The 23620-nt window shown below is 49.4% G+C and overlaps 2 protein-coding genes across 5 annotated transcripts in view; one reads left to right on the top strand and one right to left on the bottom strand.

Annotated features, from left to right (window-relative positions):
• Positions 1-5136, bottom strand: part of STPG1 (sperm tail PG-rich repeat containing 1) — a 39052-nt gene extending 33916 nt beyond the window's left edge. For 2 of the 3 annotated variants that reach the window (XM_037032687.1, XM_037032689.1), the window contains exons 1-2: positions 5090-5136; positions 2443-2586 (exon numbers count right to left, since the gene is read on the bottom strand). In XM_037032687.1, coding sequence (XP_036888582.1) covers positions 2443-2515 — 73 coding nt within the window. In that variant the 5' untranslated portion in view covers positions 2516-2586; positions 5090-5136. Of the gene's footprint in view, positions 1-2442; positions 2587-4658; positions 4723-5089 lie in introns of those variants that run through there. The other variant, XM_037032688.1, reaches the window with a different exon arrangement.
• NIPAL3 (NIPA like domain containing 3) overlaps positions 1-23620 on the top strand; it is a 43591-nt gene that overhangs the window by 4944 nt on the left and 15027 nt on the right. The window contains exons 1-6 of one of the 2 annotated variants that reach the window (XM_037032684.1): positions 6432-6577; positions 9750-10089; positions 15773-15841; positions 17084-17255; positions 19695-19754; positions 20281-20426. In XM_037032684.1, the coding sequence (XP_036888579.1) occupies positions 10003-10089; positions 15773-15841; positions 17084-17255; positions 19695-19754; positions 20281-20426 (534 nt within the window). In that variant the 5' untranslated portion in view covers positions 6432-6577; positions 9750-10002. Of the gene's footprint in view, positions 1-6431; positions 6578-9749; positions 10090-15772; positions 15842-17083; positions 17256-19694; positions 19755-20280; positions 20427-23620 lie in introns of those variants that run through there. The other variant, XM_037032685.1, reaches the window with a different exon arrangement.

Genomic DNA, 23620 nt, shown 5'->3' with positions numbered 1-23620 from the left:
CTCATCAGAGGCAGTAGATGCACGGCCTCCTAGCTTTTGTCTAAAAACCTAAGTCAGTGGAATAGCTGAGTTTGCAGAGGAGGCAGTAGAGAAAGGGGGAGGCTGTTTATTTATTTATTTAAAAAGGTAAAAGGGAGGCCATTCCGCTGGTGGAAGGAAAGGTTTCTCCTTGACTAAAAGGAAGATCAAACACTCCGGCTCCTGGCTGTGGTGGGACAGCCAGTGTCAAAGCAACCCTCCGTGAGACCCACCAAAAAAAAAATAGGATTTAAAAAAAACTCTCTAGATAGTAGCCTTCCATTTCCAACCAAAATGGGACTGGATCTGCCCTCCTGACACGGGAAAAAATTAACAATGGGCAAAGTATATGCAACAATAATTGTCAAGACACTGAACATTGAGCAACAGAGGATAGGGACCCCTGGGAATGGGAAACATTTAAGGCCTGCTGCAAGATGGCCCTCAGCTTCCTGTTTACTCGGGAAGTTTCCAGGCCACGGCATGGGAAGGAGGAATGCAGGTGGAGCTTGGTGGCCTTGAGTTGGGGAAACTGATCTGGGAGCCCAGAAAGCCCACACAGTAGATGTCACGGGACCCAGAACCAGAGAAGAGAGAGTGTCTCAGAGGAGGAGCTCCGAAGAGGGGTGCTGGGGTCCCCCCAAGTGAATACTGATTAGCATATGCCCACGAGGGAACAACCCAGGGCTGGGGAAAGACTCGGATGAAAGAATTAGGGTGGATAGTGCCTGAAGTGCGCGCTGGGCAGGAACCGTTCTTGCTCCACAGTCAGAGTGGGAAACCTCTTAATTCACAGAACCCACAGCAGCGTGTGAGGAAGGGTCTGGCCTCAGAAATAGGGTGAAATTGTCCCCAGATTAAATCCTGCTCTGGATCCAAAGGACAACGCTTCAAAGTGAGACTTCATACAGTCAAACTGTTTGAATAATTGAAGTGCATCTCAGAATAAAGCACGGGAATCGAGAGGACCACAAAAAAGATGTAGACACAGACCCAATTCAGAATGTCTGGCACCCAGTGAAAACTCAGGGAGCATGCAGAGAAGGGAGAAAACACACTTTATCACGAGGAGGAAACCACTGAAACCAACTCAGAAATGATACAGAGAACTACAGAAATAGTCTATAACAGCTGTATGTGATATCTTCCAGAGGCTACAGAAACAATTAGCATATTTTAAGTAGAGACGTGGAAGGCGTAAAAATGACCCCAAACACACTTTTATAGATGAAAACTAAGACATCTGAGGTTAAAAAAATACACCAGATGAGATTAACACAAGGCTACCCACTGTTGGGGGGGGGGGCGCTAGTGAAGGGGAAGACTTAGAAACTACCCCAAATAAAACACAGAGAGAAAAAGATTTAAAACCTCAGAGTACCAGTGAGCCGCACAACAACTGCTAGGAGGCTAATATACAGGCGATGGACTCCCCAAAAAAGAGATGTGGGGAGAGAGAAAAAAATATTTCAAGAAAAAAATTAAACATTTTCATGTTGGATAAAAATTATAGACCTCCAGATCCAAGAAAGTGCATGAACCTCAAGCACATGAAACATGAATAAAACCACGTTGTGGCAGTGATAAAGAGAAAAACCTTAAAATTAGGTGGAAAGAAAGACACTTTACCTACAAAGGTAACAAATAGGAGATAGCAGACTGTCGGAAACATCTTTAAGGTAGGAGAAGAAAAAAACTCTGTTGCCCTAGAATCCTGTACCCTGTAAAATACCCGGCAAAACAAGAGCAAAATAAAGATATATATACTGAAAGAATTAATCACCAGCAAACTGGAACTATAAGAAATGTTAAAGGGCCCTGGCTGGTGTGGCTCAGTGGATTGAGCCCAGGCCTGCGAACCAAAGGGTCACTGGTTCGATTCCCAGTCAGGGCACATGCCTGGGTTGCAGGCCAGTTCCCCAGTTGGGGGGCACGTGAGAGGCAACCACGCAGTGATGTTTCCCTCCCTTTCTTTCTCCTTCCCTTCCATTCTCTCTAAATAAATAAAATCTTTTTTTAAAAAGACATGTTCTTCTTCAGGCAGAAGAACAATGATACCAGTTGGGAATCTGTCTCCATCTGAAGGGATGAAAAAGCTCTGAAAAATAGTGAATATGAGGATAAATACAGGGTCCAGCACAAATGACAGCCCCCCCCATTTTCTTACATAATAAGCACGTAATTCTGTAACATAACAATAACACACTGAAGCACACCATATGACATTTTAAGTGAAATGTTCAAATTAAAACTATAAATTATTACACCCATGTTATTACCCTACCAACCACACTCAAGAAGGCGTTACTCCTGCCGGATCCCATATAAAATATAGAATGATTAGTATAAGTGGATATGTTTAGGTACAACTACAATATTCAAACCACCCCCTCCCAGAGACACCTGTTATTAAATTCACTAGACCTTTCTGTATTTTGCTGAGAATTCTGGAATATTTTTGGCCAGGCTGTTGGTCTTTCCGTGTGGAGATCTCCATCTTTATTAGCAAAGTTCTGTGTTGCGTTTCATTTGATGAAAAACTCTACTACAACATGTTCTTCCAAGCACCTGAAATGGCAAAAGACAGCGTTCGTAGGGGTCATTTCCCATGGTTTCGCTAACTACGTTGAGTGAGTGCTGTTCTCTCTGCAGACTTAGGAAATGCTGTGGGCGGGGCTGAGGTTTACCAGGCTCTCTGACCTCGAGTGGCCAGCGCACCGCACTCAGCGCCTGTAGGGGGAGCTCTCTAAGTACCTCCCGGCAGGAGCTGCTTCCAGAGCTTTCCGAGGCTTGCATTTTATAAACCTATCTTCAATGAGATCATTTGTATACGTTATAATCCAGTAGTTCTACGTGTACAATTCTAAATTTTGGCAAATGTTTAAAATGGCGTGAATTACCAAACCACAGTTCAAATGTAAATATATCCATCCCAAAAAAGTGTTCTGAGCTTCTTTGCAGACGATATCCTCCCAATCCCGGTGTGTGGCGTCCATTGCCCTGCTTTTGGTCACAGCTGGTGCCTTTTCTAGAATGTCATATATATGTAATCAGACAGTATACACTGTTATTGTGTCTTTTTTTTCCCACTTAGCACAATGCTTTGGGGATTCTTCCAGCTGTTGCGCGTATTGGCCGTTTGTTCGATCTGCTACTCACCCTCACCAACACTTTCCTGATACATCTCATTAATTGATTCATTCTAGTGGTTCTACAGTGGTATCTCATTGTTACTTTCATTTGTATATTTTCATGTGCTTATTTGCCACCTGTTTACCTTCCTTGGTGACGTGTCTGTCTGTTCAAATCTTCTGCCCTTTTTTAAACAAGTGGGTCATCTTATTACAGAGTTGTGGAAGTTCTTAGTATATTCTGGATACAAGCCCTTCATCAAAACATATATAATGTTTTGGAAATCTTTGCTCCCAGTCAGAGGCTTGCCTTTTCATGTTCCTAATTTTGAAGCTGCCTTGAATTTTCACTGAATGTTGGGATTCCCTAGAACTCAGTTCAAAAATTCTTGAGGCAGTTCACTGTTGGGTATTTCTAATTGTAAAAAGTCCCTATCTGTACGTACCAAAGCATCTCTCTCTCTTTCTGTCTCTCTCTCCTAATTCCAACCCTTCAAGTCAGCTCAGAATAAGGTTCATTCTTCTTCCACACCAGTGATTTTCAAAATCCAGGTCATAGCCTGTGGGTTTTTGTTAAATTCGTTTGTTATGTATGTGTGTGTACTAGATCACAATGTAAAATGTATTTCTAACCACGGGTTATAGTAAAAAAAATTTGAAAGTCACTGTTCTATATAACTAGTCTTCAAGTTTGTAAAGGTGGCTGTCATATCACACTACCTAAAGACTAATAATCCCCTTCTCCATGAGGGACCTCTTCAGCTTCTGTGACGCCTCCTTGTGGCTTGCACCAGGACTGCTCCCCGCACTCCGTCGGGCATCGTCTTTTGGCCTTGTCACCAGATTCACCTGGGTCTCTGCTCAAACCTTAGGGGCGACTTCCTTGACTGCTCTGAAGAAGCACCACCCCAGCTTTCTTAAACCGGGGCCTCTGCCTTATTTTTCCCATTACATTTTTTTTCTATCCAACATCTTATTTTATGTATATTTCTTTAGGATCTTCCCCGAGAGAATGTCCACCACTGAATCCCCGGTCTGTTTGCTGGCACATAGTAGTTACTCAGTAAATATTTGTGGAATGAATGAGTGACGGTGTTTGCTAGGAGTAACCACATTTTGGCAACAATGTGTATAGATGTACCCCTAATACAACTCCTTCCTTCAGGAGCTGCATGACTACAGTCATAGGCATGTTTTCACTCCACCACCTCCATGTTTTTTAAAAACCTTTGTCATCACACATTTTATGCATTTATGCATGTATGTTAATGTATGGGGTATATCAATATATGCTACACCATGTATGCTGTTACTTTATGGCATTTGCATGAGTAGTTTTGACTATGAGATTTTTATCCATTCAGTTACAATGCTGTGGTGCATTTTGGAAATATTTTACACTTTTCAAAGCACTGTCAGGTAAATAACCCATTTGATAATTTTCATAAGCTGAGAACACGTGTCGGAAAGTTTCGCAGCCGGCTAGTGAGCACTAGATTCCAGTCTCACATTTTGTTTTCTAGAGCGCTAGAAACTGAGCCCCGGAGCAGGAAAGATGTTGGCAGAGGGACCTGTAAGGAGCTGGGATTAGAATTCTCCTCTTTGTCACCCACCAGCTGCCAGGCACCGCAGCCCCCAAACGTTTGTACATTCGCAGGGGCTGAGGCAGGGGAGTCAGATGCCCACTCCCATCACAGAAGCTCTGTCGGAAGGGCAAACGGGTTATAATCACCACTTTTCAGGCAGAGACTCTGAGGGCACAATTCCAGGGAGGGTCACCTCCAACGGTGGCTTCTCGCCCTCAGGCCATCACCTAGAAAGCACCAAAATTCGACAAGCACCCAGGAGCACGGGGACTCAGTGGCAGTCCCATGAGGTACTCTAGGTCCTCCTCCCCTCCTGACCCTGGGACCCGTGCCCCGCCAGGAACCGCCTCCTACCTCCTCGGATCTCCCAAGGACGAGTCTCGCCTTGCCCAACCTTCCCCGTCGCTATGGCAACCACAGGCCTAACATTCTAGAGTCCGCCTTCCAGCCTGAGTAATTCTAGCCAATGGTGTCCTCTGTTTCTTTAGAAAGAAAAGTTATTGACCAATCGTTAGAGACGTCTTAAAAACTGCAGGGAAGCTGCCAGAATTTTAGACTTCAGTTTAACAACCCCGGGACCGTGGGGAAACTTAATAGGGGCTTATCTACGCGACCCCTCGAAACTCTTGTGATGGACAAAGAGCCTTATAATTTGTCCACCCGAAAATCCTACTGCAAGGAATGAGCCTAAGAGAACTAACCATCCAATCCCAGTTTATAATAACAAACGAAAACAATTGCTCTGGGCCATGGTTCAAATTCAACCACGTATTGCTCCTTGAGTCCCTCTTCACCCACTTCGGAGCAGTCACACCTCATCTTGTCATTCCCCTGCTTAGAACCCTCCTACGGCTTCCCTTTAAACTTAGGAAGAAATCCAAACATCTCGATACCACTTATCCCTGTCCCATCATCCTTCTGAAGGCAGCTCCTATCACCCACGCTCCAGAAAATTCTCGCACCAGTCCCATCCTCGATCCGCTCTCAGGTGTTCCCTCTGAGCTCTCTCTAGCATAACTGGCTCTTTGTCACCATTGAGGGCTCGCTCTGCCCAAATGCCGTTTCTTCATCGGTCAAATGGGGTGAGCTCAGTGTCTCATTCAGAGGATTTGGAGTGAAATGCGTGTGAGTGGAAAGGTGTTACGTTCCATGCTCGTCGTAGGATTCCAGTTGTGCATCAGGGAAACATCACGGCCAGCTGGGCTCGCCGGAAATTATCAAGAGCTGCTGAACTGCGGACATGCCGGGAGGGCTGGTATACAGTGCACCCAGTCGGTGTTCCGGGAGGGCAGGCAGGGCCTGGGGGGGACCAGGTCTAGAAGGATGTGCAGGATTTGGATCGTGGCGAGAGTGTAGGGGAACATCCGGGAAGTGGAGCAAAATCCGGGAAGTGGCTCTGAGGTTAAGCAGGAAGGACACCTGGCAAGCTGCCCACCACCGGAGCTCTCCGGGACAGAGGGAGACGGGGAGCCGAGTATGCTCCAAGGTCCCTCCTGCGACCGGTAGAGGGGACCCGCTTCAGGCGAGCACAGCGCTCCAGCAGGGCGCCGCCTTCCAAAGTCTCACCCTGCGCTTCAACCAAGCTTTGCGGCGCAGCCAATACCAGGAGATGACCCGCCTACCCTTCTCCTCACAGCCACTCGTCTGAGCGAAGTGTCTCCAGTTTATGATTGGCAGGGGGCAGAGCAAATCAAATTGTGGTCTCTGAAAGCAAAACACTGCAGGATCCAGGCAGCACCGAGTTGGGGAAGGAATTAAGGGGGCTGTGTCTCCGGTTGCGCGAAGAGTCAAAGTCATTTCTCTGAAATCTCTGATAGGTGGGCCTCGGAGGAGACGCCGCCGGTGAGTAGTGATTAAGGCTGATAGAGGGGGGACTTGAGTTCAGTCTTCGTTTCTGGAAAAGCAAGTGCATTTGTAATTATCTCAGGTTCCCTAGTATAAATTACCCCTCCTTCCTGCTGTCATCAGCCTTGTCAGTGTGAGTCTCGCTGCCTCCAAATATTTTTTCCATTTTGGCATCGGGAGTGAGAGGACGGGGGCATGGATTTGCCATAATGAAGGTGATTACAGGCTTTGCTAAATCAGAAAGTGAAATGGAGTAACTTTGCCAAAATTATTCCTATCCACGTTGGCTCGGGCTTTCTGGCAATAGCAGGTGCAGTAAGAGGAAGTATTTCTGATCTGCGTTGCCTGCTGGAAGTTGCAGTTTCCAATTCACTAGGAAGGGACTGGGGAGCAACCAACTGACACTCAACAGCAAAAAAAGCTGAATCGTGGGGGAGGAGCATGTTTTATCTATTTTTCCTTATTTTTTAGATCGAGCCAAATTCTGATACAGACCTTACTCTTAGCAGCCATGACTATAGTTCTCTCCTCTGTGAAACCTGCTCTATGGGTTGGTGAGATACTGTAATTCATTGAGATAAGGCGAACAGGGTGGAGTGGAGCAAACACCTAGAGAATTATACCTTTCCTTTCTCCAGCAGGAACCCTGTGCTCCGTGGTGACTGTAAGGGCCTCAAAATTAAGGGACGGCTGGTGACAGTCAGTTCCTTGCCCCTTGGGCTTATGTCCGTCCTGGGGAAGTGCTTTGAAGTCAGGAAAAGGGAGCCACTGGGAGAAGTGTGTGCACCTTATAAGGAAGGACAACTTGCAAAGCGTCCCTCCAAGGCTTTTAGTCCAAACTCCTAGCAGCTAGGGAGAGCCCTTTTTCATAGACAGTTCCTCAGGGGCCTTGGTCTTCCTGAGGCAGAGAGGGAGGCTGCTTTTAAAAAGCAAATTAAATGACAGCAACCACCGCCACCATCACAAACAAAGCAGAAACAAATCCACCTGGCCGAACCAGCTAGTCTAGAGGAGGGTAGCAGGCCTGGGTTCCCATCACCCCCTTGGTGTGTCCCCAAGGCCTGTTTGCTTTCTCTCACATCCTGCGGGTGGGGTTGAGTGTATCTGTTGAATCTCTGGAGTTGCAGTTGAGTACCAGTCTTGATTGGGAAGCAGCCACAGTGCAGCAGCAGGTGCTTAACAGGCCTGCCTCTGCAGGCTGTCAGGAGGTAGCATGGAAGTCATCGTGCCAGGACTAGGTCTGGGGAGGGAGCAACTGAACAGGGGATTCAGCAGATGTCTTGCCAGTGTGTGCCCCTCCAGCTCCAGGTTGAAAGCTTCTAAGGATTTTGTCGAGGTAGAGAGAGCCCTCGGCCACTCTTTCTTCCTAAGGCTGTTGTACTAAAATGTTAAAATAGGGATGAAGAATTTAACACAATAACCCTTGTCACACACACATAAAAGTGAAGTGATAAATAAGTATGCTTTTCACAAGATTACAAATATTCTTAGGGCTTTATGTTCTGGGAGGTCTGGTTATGGGATGTAAGTTATGAAGTTGCCTGATGAGTGTAAAGTGTGCATGTGTATATATATATATATGTGTGTGTGTGTGTGTGTGTATACACACACACACACACACACAGAAGTATAACCCCATCTGAAGGCCCTTTGATAACGTGACATCTGGGCCCAGTGGTCTTCATGGCTGTTCCTATGCCAAGCCCTGCATCTGGTGTCTCCTAGATGCCAGACACAGTGTTCGCCCCATGACACATGACTATGCTAGTCATTCCATGAACCACTGTTCCTGGGACCCAGGCTATCTTCCAGATAACGGAAGAAACTGAGGCCACAGAGAAGACCAGGGGCAGCCTTTTGGGGCCTGGGGGTATGGCAGAGACACATAATAAGCCCTCCATAAATATTTGTTGCATGAAACAAAGAAAGGAATATCCATGGGTAAATTAAATAATTAAACTGGTAAGAATAAAAGCAATATTTTTTAGAGATTTGTTTTTAGATTTTATTTCTTTATCTTTAGAGGGGAAGGGAAGGAGAGAAGGAGAGAAATATCAATGTATGGTTGCTTCTCGTGAGTCCCCTGCTGAGAACTGGCCTGCAACCCAGGCATGTGCCCTGACTGGGAATCAAACCTCGATTGTGTGGTTCGCAGGCCAACTCTCAATCCACTGAGCTACACCAGCCAGGGCTTAAAAGCAATATTTATAACAGCTGACATTCATTCACTACTCACTGTGCATGCATTTTACATGCATGATTTCAGCAAGTTCTCCCCACAACCCTGTGGGGTATCTGCATTTTACAGCAGAGGAAACTAGCTGAAAAGTTAAATGATTTGCCCAAGGTAAAACCAGTAGCACATGGCAGATAAAAAGCAACCTAAAATATTTTTCTATGAAAATAAACATGGACTTTGCAGTAGAACCCAAATTTGTATGATTTTGTTTCAATATAAGAGGGCCTCAAAGAAACCCTTCACATTTTCTTGGGGGTGGCAGTTAGGTCATGCTTCCCAGACCACGAGAGGCATACTTTCTCTACTCTGTTTGGTAGAAAAGTTTGAGACCCCCGGAAAGGAATCAGTCCAGTGGAGTTAACAGGAATTGCCATCATTGCTGGTTGTACTTGAAGTCACATTATTACCCCCACTCTCCCGGAGGCGAAGCGAGTTGGTCACGTAGCCACCTTCCAGGCCAGTGTCACCTCTGTGACCCTCGGTAGCAGCCCAGTTCTTCCCTCTTCCATGGAGATAACTCTTCTCATTCTTTCTGTCCTAGGTCAGAACCCAGATGTTCCCTATTTATGGCAGTGGAGGGTTTTTTGCAGTTTTTTGTTTTTGTTTTTGTTTTGGGTTTGGTTTTTTTTTTTGTTTTTTTTTGAGGCTTGGAGAAGTAGGATTCTCTTATGTAGAGGAGCCTATGGAAAAGGTAGGACTTAAATTAGGATATAATGGGAGGAAGAAAGTGGAAGGGGAGATGATAGGGGATTTTTAAGGGCCAAGGAGAAAGATTCTGGGGTGGAGGAGCTATGTCTTTATAAGGGGGGGTCAAGTCATGATATAATTTTGTAAATGGCCTCACTTCTCACTGGTATTCTCAGGTAACAAAGTTGGCCTCCCTGTTTCATGCTACATGCATTTTTAATGTTCCTCCACCCCCCTCCCCAGAGCACTGCAAGATTCGGAAACGCATTCCTGGGTGTCTGCTGGGGAGAGAGAGAAGTTTGCACTTCTCTGTGCAAAGATGAGGAGGGGGCTGTAAATCAGCCAGCAGAGCCCTGAAGTGCAGTTCCTGTGTGAGACAGAGATGGCCGGTCGGAGCAGGTGAACACCACGAGGGGACACGGCTTTCTGCCCCCAACCTGCTTAGCAACAGCCCCAGCCTCCGAGCCAGGCCTGCAGAATGCGCCGTTAGACCACCATGGATGGAGCCCACAGCGCCGCCCCGCAGCAGCTCCCGCCCACGAGCAGCACCAGCCCCGCCAGCCAGGGCTCCTTCTCCTACAAGGCAAGAGCGCTTTTTTTTGGTTTTGGAATTTTGTATTTCTCTAATGAGAAGGTAACAGACAAAGCACAGCTTCAGCTAACAGAGACTTCCAGGGCATGCGTGCCTGTCACCGGTAGACACAGGCCGGCTCTCTACACACGCAGGAGAACGTGTAACCAAAAGAAAAGGAACGCTCATTCAAATACAAAAATACAGGGAGGTAGAGAAATATTTTTAAAAGAATACAGTCACACTTAGAAGATTTGATTTGTTTTAAAGATTTTATTTATTTACTTTTAGAGAGAGAAGAAAGGAGGGAGAAAAACATTGATGTGTGAGAGATACATCAATCAATTGCCTCTTGAGTACCTGCAAGTGGGAACCTGGCCAGAAACCTAGGCATGTGTCCTGACTGGGAACTGAACTGGCGACCTGTCGGTTTGGAGGCTGGCACTCAGCGCACTGTGCTGCACCAGCCAGGGCAAAATTTGATTTTTTTTTCAATTACCTATCCCATTGCTCATAGACAAGTTAAGCTCATACTTCAGTATTATTTGCTTGTAGTCTGTTTCTGGCATCACAGATTTGATCAGATTGTACAGGAAGTTTTGTGCCTTGGTGGTTGCCCACACGTCACTGAGTAGAATCGCGATGGAAAGCGTGCCGTTGGGATGATTGTCCGGTGATCTGCTGAGCGTCCGTATCAGGACCTGCTGGCAGACCCCCTCCGGTCAGGTGTGCAGACTATTTCTAACGCAGGGTGTCGGTAAACAGCGAACATCCAGAGTGCGTGTCCCGTTGCTCTGCTAAGAATGGCTTGGCCTGTGAGAGGCAGTCTGTCTTACTCAGAGAGGCCGCCAATGCCAGAGCGCCAAGAACACAGAAAATAAGAAAATGGTATTAATATAATTGGTCCTGTGTGGAATGGTTGCCAAAGAGACAAACACGGAAGCAGAGAAAAGGCAACACTCTCCCTGATGAGATGTTGAATGTTTCCATTTTAATCACAAATTAATTCAGTTACTTATTATAGAAATGCCTTCGTGCCAGAGCAAAAACAAATAATCTGTGCCGACTCTGCCAAAGAGCCTGAGAATTGAGGTGGGAGACAAGGATGTGAACAAAGGGGTGTGAGCTATCTCAAACACCAGGCGGGGTAAAAGGACAAAGACCCGGGTTCAAGTCCCTGCTCTGTTCCTTTCTAACTAAGTGACCTTGGGCGTGATGGCTTAACCTGTCAGAGCTTGTTATGGGTAGAATGGTGGTAGTAATACCTCCCTCCATCCTTCATCCTTCGTCCCTCCAGGGCTGTGTGGACCAATAAAAAAGCCCCCAGCCCAAGTGGTATAGGCATAAAGAAGCTCCCTGACTTGGAAATGCCTCGTGGTTATCAAAAAGAATATTAAGGTGCAGAGAGCAGAGGCAGGTATAGTTAATTGTGCCAGGGGGAGCCCTGACTGCTGTGACTCAGTGGGTTGGGCATCGCCCTGCAAACCAAAGGGTTGCTGGTTCGATTCCCGGTTCAATTCCCTGTCAGGGCACATGCCTGGGTTGCAGGCCAGGTCCCCCATTAGCAGCGTGTGAGAGGCAACCGATCAATGTTTCTCTCCCCATCTCTCTCCCTTACTCTCTCTAAAAAAATAAATAAATAAAATATTTAAAACATTTTGCCTGGGGGTAAGAAAAAGAGTTTTTAAGGGAAGTTGTCTCCTTCTTTTGATTTTGTTCAGGCTGTGTTGCTTGCCAGGAATAAAAACTGCTTTCAGAAACACTAAGGTAAAACAGGGAATCTAATAAGGCTACAGAGTGGCTCATGAAGCCCAAGGGCAGGAAGGGCAGTGGGGCTGGGAAGGTACTTGAACCCTTAGATCCCCCTTCAAAAGAGGGAAGATCTGAGTGGTGTCTACATTGGTCCAATGAGTGGTGGCCCGGGGGCGGACATGATCTGGCAGACATGATCCCTGGGCCCCTTCACCGTGGGGAGCTCTCAGAGAAAAGTGGGCCTGTGGGCTGGGCGGGCTGCCCTCACACCGCCTCTTTCCTGTGGGGCAAGGAGAACGTCAAGCAGCCCCAAGTCCAACTTGATCAGTGGGATGGAGGTAGGAGCATGCAGCTCGCCTTGAGTTGCAGCCCCGTGCTCTACCCGACCCAACGGGGAATGAATCCTGGTTGTTGGGGGAAGGTGGTCTGTGACAGAGACCCACAGCCAAGCCACCCACGAGGCAGCATGGCAGCGAGTCATTGACATTGGAGGCTGTGCCTCCACCCAGAGGAGTCGGGCCTCCATTTCTTCTATTTAGCAAATAGGCACTTCAACTGAGCCTATGTATCCACGCCTGCACCTGGTGGGATGGGAGCTGTGTGCACTGTTGGAATAGCACTTCCCTGAAGGGGCTTACAGTCTACAGGGCGGTAGGGGAAGCTATTTCCACGAGGGCCCGCCCTCCAGGACAGAATATGGTGCACAAACAGAGACAGAGCTGGGTATTAGGACCCCGGCCTTTAGAATCCGAGATACCTGGCTTCAGATCTCCACTCTGTCACTCGCTAGCTTTATGACTTGGGGAAAGCCATGGAACTCCTCTGCAGGTCGGTTTTAAATCCACCCTAGAGGGTGGTCGTGAAGATGGCCTGAGTTTACAGAGGAAACGGAAGCTACCCGCACCATCCCACTTCTGCCTTTGGAAATCCTACCCACCCTTCCAGCTCCAGCTCAGGTATCACCTTTTCCATGAAGCCTTTGTCAGCCTTCCGGTCAGGAAATAGTGTGGTCCGAGATCCACACTTCCATCCATAGCCCATTCACAGTTACTGTAGTGATTAATCTCATCACAATAATAATAGCAGCTAAGATCTGTTGAGTGCTTACTCGATGACAAGGACTGTGCTAATCTTCACAAAAGCCCCAGAAGGTGGGTGCAATATAATCCCATTTTACATCTGAGGAAACCGACACACTGAGAGGCTCATTAACTTGCCCAGTGCCACACAGTAGGTATAACAAAGCTGGGATTCTAATGGAAGTCTGTGCATTGCCAAGGCCCTTGATTTTATCCACCACTCCCCGCTGCCTGCATTATGCCAGCGCTCTGGGAAGCCCCTTCTGTCCCTGACACGGGTTGTTTACTGTTGAAATGGCAATGCCTTACCTGCTGGAGAAGGTACACATCAGGAGCTGGCCTGAAACCAGGCTGTAGGGGTGGCAGAGCCTGGTTACCCAGGCTGCTGTGTCTCCTGTGCGTGAATGGGAGAAACCCTCAGGGCAAGCCAGGTGCCTGTGCTGAACTGTTAGCAGTTTAAGCCCGCGGGGTTGTGAGAGGTCAGTGGCAATAACAAGTGATGACTGGTCCTGTCACCGTGGGATTTAAATAAGAGTTGTTGTTGGCAGAGGTGAAGTGGCCCTTGGAACAGGAGATTCTCGCTGAGCTTTCCCTGGGACACCGGTATCCAAGCCGTTTCCTGCCTCCGCGACTGTTGGCTACTTTTCTGGGAACAGCTTATTTCCTTTCAGAGTTGTAGCTGGTGCAAGATCAATTCTTGGATCAGAGACTATGAGAACCAGAAGGGTCCTTAGAACTGCTGCTAACAGTAATGACAACGATACAAATAAAAATCGTAAAAATAACAGTAACAGCTAGAATCGCTTTGGCATCTCTCATGGGGCATGTACGGTTTCAACGTGCGCCTTATTTCACATAACGTGACAACCGTGTGGGGGTCTGCAGTCAGCTCCATTTTTCAGAGGGGAAACCGAGGCTCCGAGAGTGAAGGTGATTCCCTTGAAGTCCCACAGCAGCGAGTGGCAGAGGCAGGACCCCGGCCCAGGTCTGCTGGCTTTCAAAGTGCCCAGCCCACACGAGGTAGCTGACGCAGAGAGGGAAGTGGCTTTGGGTTCGCTGCCCCTCCCCGCCCCCCATATTTGGTCTGTTGAAGCCATGGCTAGAAGCAGGCAGTTGCCTGCCTGTCGTGCCCTCACCCGTTTCCGTGGCCCAAAAACACTCCTGTTCAGGGCCTGTGTGATGCATACAGTGACCGAGGGTCCTGGTTTGTGCCCCATGTCCACGTGTATTGATAAAGCCCCCATCCTTCTCAAAATACCCCAGTTTGGACTAGATGCGTCCTAAACGTGAAGTCCTGATAGTTGGGAGGCCTCACCCCTTCCCTGCCTGTGATGCACTGGGGACCAAGTGTTAGGAGACCTGTGTTCAGGTCTGGATTTGCCCCTTTGCTCACTCTGTAACTTGGGCTGAGTCTTGGACCCCCTTAGGTAACTGAGATTCCCCCCCCATCCCCCAGGAATTTGCCTTCAAAATGAGGACAGCCCTCCTCCCCGTCCCCGCCCCCTTCTACCTCAGTTGAAATCCGAGCAGGCATTGCCTCAGAAGAATCCTCCCCACGTGGTGTTGTGGGCGAAGGACCTCAAGGACCAGAGATGCCGCAGGTGCAGGGGCTGGCCGCCAGGAGGCCTGCCGGGCAGCGGGAGCAGCGGGGTTCCAGTCCGCACGTGTCTCACTGCACTGAACACTGGGTCCAGGGTCAGACCCCTGTGAGTCATTATGAACACCCAACACTGCAGGTAACGGCCATGAAAACACCCGGAGTGTTCCGCAGCAAGAAGGAGCCATGCAGACGTGCGAGTCCCCCTGGGATCCAGTGGTGGGAGCTAGCCGGGCACTGCCCCCACTTCCCTCGGTGTCCGACAGACCTGGACACCCCTCTGTACAGTTCAGAAGCTCTGACCCTGCAGGGGGACGTCTGTGTCAGGAGTCCTACTTGCTGGCGCCTGACTCTGAATTGCCCTTTGCCAGGCACTGGGGGCGGCTCAGAGGTGTGCGTTCAAACTCTGACCCCTGGGCCCGAGGCAGCTTCTTTGCTTGACTTGAAATGCCCATAAAATTGTACCAGTCACCACTTCACAAGGGTTTGGGGCATAATTAGTGTCAAGGAAGCCCTTTGAACCACTTGGATGACAGGGCATTAGTTACATTACGCTGTTACTAAGTCTGTAGCCAGTTATTATTCGTGGAGACTAATATGCTTATAGACGTGGCTTTTTAAAGAAACCTCAGCCACCTGTGTCATTAGCAGGAAGGTAGCACTCACAAGGTGGGGCTGTTTCTTTCCTGATTTATCTTGAAGTCTGGAGAAGGAGTTATCCCCAGGAGAGCGGAAGTCAGACCTCCAGCTCCAAACCCTTCCGTCCTCACCTTGGGCAGGTTGTTTTACTTCTCTGAGCCTCACTTTGTTCATTTATAAACTCCTTTCAACTTACGTGTTAAAAACAGGTCTCCTAGCAGCACCCACTTTGGAGGGCTGCCTGTGGCTCAGAGGAGGTGATTCGTACAAAGGGCTTAGCGCCGTGCCCGACGTGTGTAAATGCTCCATAAACATAAGCCTTTATTATCGTAGTAACCTTTTAACCATGTTTTTGCTGCTTAGTTTGGTTAATCCTTAAGAGGTTTACAGGTTTCTTTTCCAGTCTTACCCCCTCCACACCTGCTCCCTGAAACAGCACCGGCTTGTCTGCTGGCCCCACAACAGCCCGGTTTCCCTTCATCTCCTCACTGCTACCCCAGCAGAGGGTCTGGGGAGGGGCTTTGTGATGGATGTTTTTCGGGGGCAGCAAACACTTGGGTTTCAAATGCGTCCTGGGGCCCCTTAGCTTAGGCCCAGCTCAATCTGCCTCTGTGGACTTCCCTTACAGGAAAACCTGATCGGCGCCCTTTTGGCGATTTTCGGGCACCTTGTGGTCAGCATTGCGCTTAACCTCCAGGTGAGTTTGCCCCCGGCGCTGTCTGGGGCAGAGGTCCAGGCAGCGAGCCGGGGCGCCCAGTGCAAGCCCAGCGGCCTGTGCTCTGTTGCTGTTGCCCACACTGCCCCCCCTTCACCCCCCAGGCTGGGCCTGGGACAGTAGCTTGCCGGTCTTTCCAGAATCTCTTGATTCTTTGCCCCAACTCCATCCACCCATCACCCCTCTAATGCCAGTGCTCTCCATTACTTCACAATCTCCGGCCTGCAAGTATAACTGGGAGGCATGGCGTATGTATTGGGTGGTAGTTAATGGCCAGGGGGCAGCCTTCAGCGGAGAAGGGAGGGGGTCAGGCTTTGGCCTCAGGTGGGGTGGTTCTGAGGTGAGTTTACAGCATTCTCAGAGGGTCCCAGTGGGAGTGAGCCCCACGTGCTTAAGGCACCGACTCACCCGTGAGTACACTCCTCATGGGGCCTCCCACTCCCCAACTTGTGCTTCCTGGAATCACTTCCCAAATCAACTGCCTGCTCCCAACACCTCGTTTCAGGGACTGCTTCTGGGGGACCCAGACTAAGTCTTGACCCCGTGGACAGAATAATCCCACAACAGGGTGGCCACCTCCCCTTCCCTGGTGGTGAACCCTCTCCCTCCCTGGAGCAAGGATGTAAACACACGTGAACATCTCAGCTCCTGTGTACACATATGTGCGGGCATGTTTCTGAGGCCGCATGACCTCCCAGCTGCTTGTCTGCCTCATGCCCTTCCTTTTGCAGACCAGCATCTCTGCTTCTGTATGTGCGTCTCCCCAGCCCCCGTCACAACCCTCCCCGGAAGGCAGCCTCGGCCCTCGACGTCAGCGTGACTTCCTGCCTTTCCTTAGTCACTGCCTCAGTTCCAAGTCCACAGTTCCAGAATAAAGGGTGGTGTTAGCCCGATGTGGGCCAAGTCTCCACCCAAGGGTCCGCTGACACCCACATCCTGCCCAGCAGAGTGGCCGACACTCCTCCAGAGGAGAGTGTCGCTGAGCCGGCACCCAAACATGGGGACTCCTGGGCGTTGAGGTTAGAGGGAGAAGGTCACCCTGAGGCCAGGCTACACGGGGGGTCCTGAGACCATGGCTGCCAACCCAGACTGCTCACAGCCGCGATGTATGTTAGAAGCGTGTGTTTTTTTCAGACCTTCCCAGGGAACTTTTAAGGTGTCCCAGCCAGTTTGAAACCTGTCCTAGAGTAACTTAGAGCGCCGCTGCTTTACTTGCCGTTCCAGAAGTACTGCCACATCCGGCTGGCAGGCTCCAAGGACCCCCGGGCCTATTTCAAGACCAAGACATGGTGGCTGGGCCTGTTCCTGATGCTGCTGGGTGAGCTGGGCGTGTTCGCCTCCTATGCCTTCGCTCCGCTCTCGCTGATCGTGCCCCTCGGCGCAGTCTCCGTGATAGGTGAGGTCCCGGTGCCCCCATTCCTCCCCTGGGACTTGCTGCCTGTGTGACCACAGTGTCCCCACCAGGGTCGAAGACACTCGTTTGCGAATATTGATTCTCCTAATCCTCCCGGCAGTCTTTTGAGGGAAATACTATTGTTAGCCCCATTTTATAGATGAGGAGACTGAGGCACAGAATGGTGGAGTCGATGACCCCAAATCCCATAGCTATTGAGGAGCAGGGCTGGGATGTGAATGGGGCTGTCAGGCTCCAGAATCTGTTTAAGATTCAGAAAGTTTGTCAGAATTGCTTTTTATTTCTCCTACAGAAGGAAGCTAAACTTTAACCCATTCATTCTAACACTGTCAAGATCCTCTAAGCCTTTACAGAATTCAGGTATCTTACGCCTCTAAGGAATTCAGCCCGTTGTCTGATCTTTCATACGTCAACTGAGGCCACTTTAAAAACGTCATTAACCTCCTCTGCCGCCTTCCTGTGACTCCTGCAACCACTGGGCCGGTGTCCCAGACATTGGAACCAACTGAACGACAAAGGAGCTTTAAAATCCGCGAGGTCACAAATAAAACAGAACTAGAAAATAATTCTTTCCTTCTTACGTGAAAGATGTTCGTGGACGGCTGATCACTAGCTCAGTGGACATAGGAGCAAGGGCAATGAACTTGCTTTGAAGTGTTTCCTCCCATCTTGCTGGCAAGCAGTGCACTGCCTGGAAGCTCTTCCCTGCCCTTAAAGGAGAAGGTCATATTTCGAATCTTACTCTGCCTGGAATTAAGAGGGCCTCTTCTACACCAGGGAGGGCATACTCGTGGCAACTGCATGCCCATCCTGTGCCCAAGGCAGACATCATTAATCAATCGTAGCATTCATTCCGAGCGAGCCGGGATGGGCGCTCAAACTCCTTGGAGCTTCAGGCAGTCACTGCCAGTCCCCGGGGGCAGGCTTTCGCTGATCCTAGGATGAGACCCTCTTTTTCTTCACCAGGGTTGGTAAACCGGCAGCCCACGAGGTGAATGAGGTCCTCGGACGTGTTCTTTCCAGCACAGTAGTTTTTAGGAATATAGTTTGAATGCCTGTAGTTGAGGCAACTCATTGGCCACAGCCCCAACCATTCCCTGTCGTCTTAGGTCCAGCCTGCTTCCTGCATCCGGGTTACTGCCCTGCCCCCCGTGTGTGTTTAGATTTGTCCTCTGCCCACTGCCGACCTTGCCAAAGGGCTCTAGGGACTTTATTTACAAGGAGGGATAAGTGGCTGGGTGGCCAGGCACATTAAATATTAGTCTTTGAATTGTAATACAATCCAAACAATCGAATTCTTCAAAACAAGGGGTTGAATTATAATGAGGGGCATTCTGGTGTCTGCCACTGGAAATTAAGAGGCTCTTAGAGCTTCCCAGGTTACCCAGTGAGAAACAGTGTTAAAAGTAATCACCACCATTTATTGGTCCTTATTACTCATCAGGCACTGTCCCAACTACTTTAGTAATAACAATGGCCCAGTTACTGAGCACTTACTGTGTGATAAATGGTTTGCGTATATTAGCTCATTGATTTGCCCCTATCGGTCAGAAGAGTAGGTATTTTTCGTGGTGTGCTGATCAATCAACTCAGGGAAAGGAGAGGAAGGGAGGGAGGGGGGAAGAAAGGGTCAGAAAAGTGGGACGGTGGAACAGCAAGACCTGATTTGTAGTGTTTCCGATTTATATGTTCTAAACACCCCTGACTGTGGCTGTTTTCAAGCCACCGATAATTTCCTGGGTATTTAAGAATCCGCAGCTGATGCGCCTGGATCCAGCACACTGTTTCATAGACTTGGACCTGAGACCCAGGTGAACTGACTTTCCCAGGGACGCAGGGCCAGGTGTGTTCTCAGGGCAGGCCAGCCCCGTCCTGTAGAGCGGTCACAGGACGTTTGAGTACATCTGCGAATGTGGAAGGTCCAGGGGAAACAAGATTCAGGGTGAAAATGTCAGAGGCAGGCATTGCCGGACGAGGAGCAAGGGCCCTGGCATCCGACAGCCCCAGGCTCCAGTCCAGCCTTTGCCAACCAGCTGCACGATCTTTAGTGGGTCCTTCACCTCTCTCAGCCTCAGTGTCCCCGTTTTTCAAATGGGAATAATAATAGCACCCAGATCAAGGGGGAACATACCAGAAATAACTTGAGTCAATTGCCTGTTGCCCAGGAAGTACTCGACAAACACCCAGTGCTCGTGGTCTTGTGAGAAATCCTCGGGAAGGCTCAGAGAGGCCCCTCCCTGTCCAGAGGGGATGACGGGGAAATGGTAGGGCCTGAGCTCTTGGGAGCATGCGCGAGAAGACAGGAAGTGTCAGGTCCAACCTCCCAGGCAGATGAGACAGCCCAGTGGGCCTGGGCGAAGGGGCTCCTTTTGACTGGTGGCAGCCTCAATTCTTTTACCCATGTTCTTTGTTTTTTTATAGCTAGCGCCATCATAGGAATCATATTCATCAAAGAAAAATGGAAACCCAAGGACTTTCTGAGTAAGTTCACCGATTGGAGCCCCCGTTAACTCTGTGCTTGTGCCTTTTCTCATTCTAAAACCAGCTCACCCCGATTTCGAGATCCGTTTCCCACTCCCCCGCGTGGTTCTCAATTCCACTCTCATCAGGCGAGCTGGGTTTTTTAATCCCTGGTCCCCAAACCGTTCCATCCATATTTGTTAAGTACCTGCTGTTGGTATGGTAGAGAGCCAGATAAAAGGCACCCCTTTCCCTCACTGCGTTCTAAAACAATGGGGAATAAACCCGGCAGTCAGACGCAGGAGACCAGAAGTCAGGCTTCGTTACCGACGGACGCCAAATTAACTTAGAGCATGCAGCCAGGTGACCTCTGCCCCCATGTGCCCCGGTCCCCAGCTAGACCTTGGGCCAATCTCCCAAGAAAGCATCTCAGCTCGAGTTACCTTGTCACATAATCTGGGGCAGCGTGTGCTTCCGGGGCAATGCTGCTGACCTGTCGTAGTTCGTACCTGTGGCGAGCCCGGTGACAGCCTCCCCTTCCCCGCAGGGCGCTACATCTTGTCCTTCGTGGGCTGCGGTCTGGCTGTGGTGGGCACCTACCTGCTGGTGACATTCGCACCCAACAGTCACGAGAAGATGACCGGCGAGAACATCACCAGGCACCTTGTGAGCTGGCCTTTTCTCCTGTACATGGTGAGAGAAGCCTCTGGGCCTTCTGCCTGAGGTGTTGGGGGGGAGGGGGGAGGGGGTCTGGTTCTAGGAACCAGAAACCCGAATACCCAGCAACAGGGGTCCGCGTGAGCCGTGGTGAATTTCACAGCACCGAACACGACGCTTGTGCAGGGTGCACAGTTCACGGGAAACGCTTTTTCTCGTAGGTCCTGAGTAGTGTCTACGTTACTTCATTTCACTTCACTTTATTTTAATTTAATTTTATTGTGAGAGAGAGGGGAAAGGGAGGAGGAAGAGAGGGCGAGAAACACCAACGTGAGAACATGAGAGCGAAATATCACTGGGTTGCCTTTCGTTCATGCCCCGGCCGGGGACTGCACCTGCAACCAGGAATAGAACTGGTGACCTCTGGCTTAGTGGGACAACGCCCAGCCAACCGAGCCACACTGGTCGGGGCCAGTGACAACTTGGTTTGTAGGCTGCACATGTAATGTAAGTATAAAAGACTACATGGGGAAAATTCCAACGGTAGTTGTCTCTAAGAGATAGAATGATGACTGAGTCTATTATTTTGTCTTTATGTATCATCCAAAACTTCTACAGGGAGCATTTAAACCTTTTATGGTAAGAAGAAAAGTTAACATTTTAAACAGTTATTAGGTGTTATTTATTAATTCATTTTTGCCCGGTGTCACACGGCTGGGAGACACGGGGAGACACAGGAAGCGGGGTCTCCTACACCCCCTGGCCCAGCTCAGTCCTGTCGGCCCCAGGTACATCCCATGTGGGGTCGCAAGTAAACCAACCAAGGAAAACGTCTGAGGGGTAGGGGTGTCCAGCCCACAGCCCACAGGCCACCCGAGGCCCAGGATGGCTATGGGTGTGGCCCAACACAAAATCGTAAATTTACTTAAAACATGGTGAGATCATTTTGTGAGTAAGTGTCGCAAGGTATTTAATGTGTGGCCCAAGATAACTCCGCTTCTTCCAGTGTGGCCCAGAGACGCCACAAGGGTGGACACCCCTGGAAGGTGTTTGCTAAAGCTACTGGTACACGAGCACCCCTGTTCCATGCCTGGCTCTGCGCTCAACACTTTCTGTGTCATCTTGGGGTCTCTCGACAACCCTGGAAGGGAAGTGTTTTTTCTCTGTTTCCTGGATAGAAAAACCAGGGCTCAGGGAGGTTAGCTTGCTTGTTCCAAGTCCCATGAGAGCAGTGCTGGACTTGAAGCTGGGCCGGCCTGGCCTCGAGTACCACTGTCCTTCACCGTGGCCCGCTGATGAAGGCGTTCACTGTGCCCCCTCTGACCTGAGCAGCCTGGGACTTCCCTGCAGGCCTCAGAACACCGCCTTTCCTCGGATCGCCCATAAGGCAGAAGAAAGATTTCCCTAAGCTGGGCCTGTGTCACCTCCAGTGGTCATGGAGGCACGTCTGTGGGAAAGAGCCAGAGACCTACCTCTTCACGAAAAGGTTTGCCCTGTACACAGTCTCAAATCCATCATGTGCTGTGTGACCTTAGCCAAGTCACTTGACTGGAAGCCAAGTCACTGGACCTGGGCTGGCTGCCGGGAGAGACACCGGTGGCGTGGAAGCCACCCAGCACTTGGCAGATGCTCAGTTGGTCTTTATTCGTTGTGACCGAGACAGAGCTGCCAGCTGGAGAGACTTGGCCAAATCAAATTCAAGAAATACTTCTGAGTGTCTTTTACGTGCCAGACACTGTGAACTTAAAAAAATAAATAAATGAGGCACGCTCACAGAACTCACGGCCTATCGGGAGGCCCCAGCTCAGACGCCACCATCTTGAGAGACAATGCCAAGTGCCGTTCCGGCTTGCATTTGGGCATCGTGAAGAATGGCGGAGAAATTGGGCCCCCTGGACGCACGCACGCTGGTCAGGAATAACTCTCCATCTGCCTGATGGGCTATTCTGCAGCCGTTAAAGATAATTACGACAACTTCATAAAACATGAAAGTTGTTTATGGTAACTAAAAGCAGCCCCATATAAAATTGGGCATAGACTACGACAATGAGTAGATAAAATATATATTTACTGAGACAAAGCCAGGAAGAAACAGGAAAATGAAAACAGCTGTGTTTCGTGGTCTCTCATTATGAGGAATTTTCTAAAATTTTTTTTTCAAAGTGCCATTAATGTCGCTGCATTGGTTTTTATAACAAATAATCTTTGGTAGGCAGTTGGGGTAAGCACACGGAGCTAAACTACTGTCGAATATTTTTGCTTTAGTTTTGCTGGCTGCTGGGCTGACTTTACTCCTTGGAAAGTACTGCCCAGGGTCTGAGCCCATAAGGAGTAGGAGGGACAAGTTGTTGATCCGTAAGAAAGAGGGGAATTCTCACACTTTAGATTTGCCATTGTTTAATAGAAAGTCTGCTGACTGAGAGCCTTGTAATTGCCAAGCACATGTCGTCTGTCCTCGGGCAGTGTAGCTTAGTGGTAAAGTGCATGGACCCTGGAGCTAGAGTGTCTAGGTTCAAATCCTGACTCTGCCATTTTTCTAGCTTGGGGGTGTAATACTGCCTACTTCATAGAACTATTGTGCCGGCTCAATTACTTGAGGATAGAGGAAATGCTTAGAATAGTATCTGGCTTATCTATGTGTTCATTAAATGTAAGCTGTAATTGTGGCCCTGAAAGGTAAGAATCAGTATTCCTGTTTCACAGAGGAGGTAACTGAATTCAGAGAAGCTAAGTGACTTGCCCGAGGTCACACAACTAGTTTAGAAGCAGGTCCAAGTCCACACCCGGACCTCCCCGACACCAGGGCCCTCTTCTTCCTACTCTGCAGAGACACACACATTGGAGGCATGGTGAGGGGGCAGGGGGTGTGGAAGGCTCACCTCGGTGAGCAAGTGTCTCCCTCTTTGACCGACCCCCACAGACCCCAGTGGGGTTACCCACAGAGCAATAGAGTGGGAAGAGACCATCTCAGCCTGTGAATCTTGTCCATCCCAGACAGGGTCAATGTGAGGCCAGCCCCTCACCCTCAGAGCGCAACCATGGAGCAGACTCCTTCTCCGTGTTGTCCAGGGACTTGAGAGACGCACGCGGTGGCCCCTCCTTTCCCACGGGATCCATTCAGTAGTTCAGGGAGTGCTGGGTCTTTCAGTGCCCTTGGGTGTCTGTGACGAGTGAAGTGAGTGAATAACCTCCAGCCCAGGCTGCCAGGGTCTCCCAGTCTTGCCCGCTGA

This window comes from Sturnira hondurensis, unplaced genomic scaffold (assembly GCF_014824575.4).
Source record: "Sturnira hondurensis isolate 20B ecotype Veracruz unplaced genomic scaffold, ASM1482457v3 Scaffold0021555, whole genome shotgun sequence".
Classification (NCBI taxonomy): domain Eukaryota; kingdom Metazoa; phylum Chordata; class Mammalia; order Chiroptera; family Phyllostomidae; genus Sturnira; species Sturnira hondurensis.
This window is presented reverse-complemented; position numbering and strand designations above follow the sequence as displayed.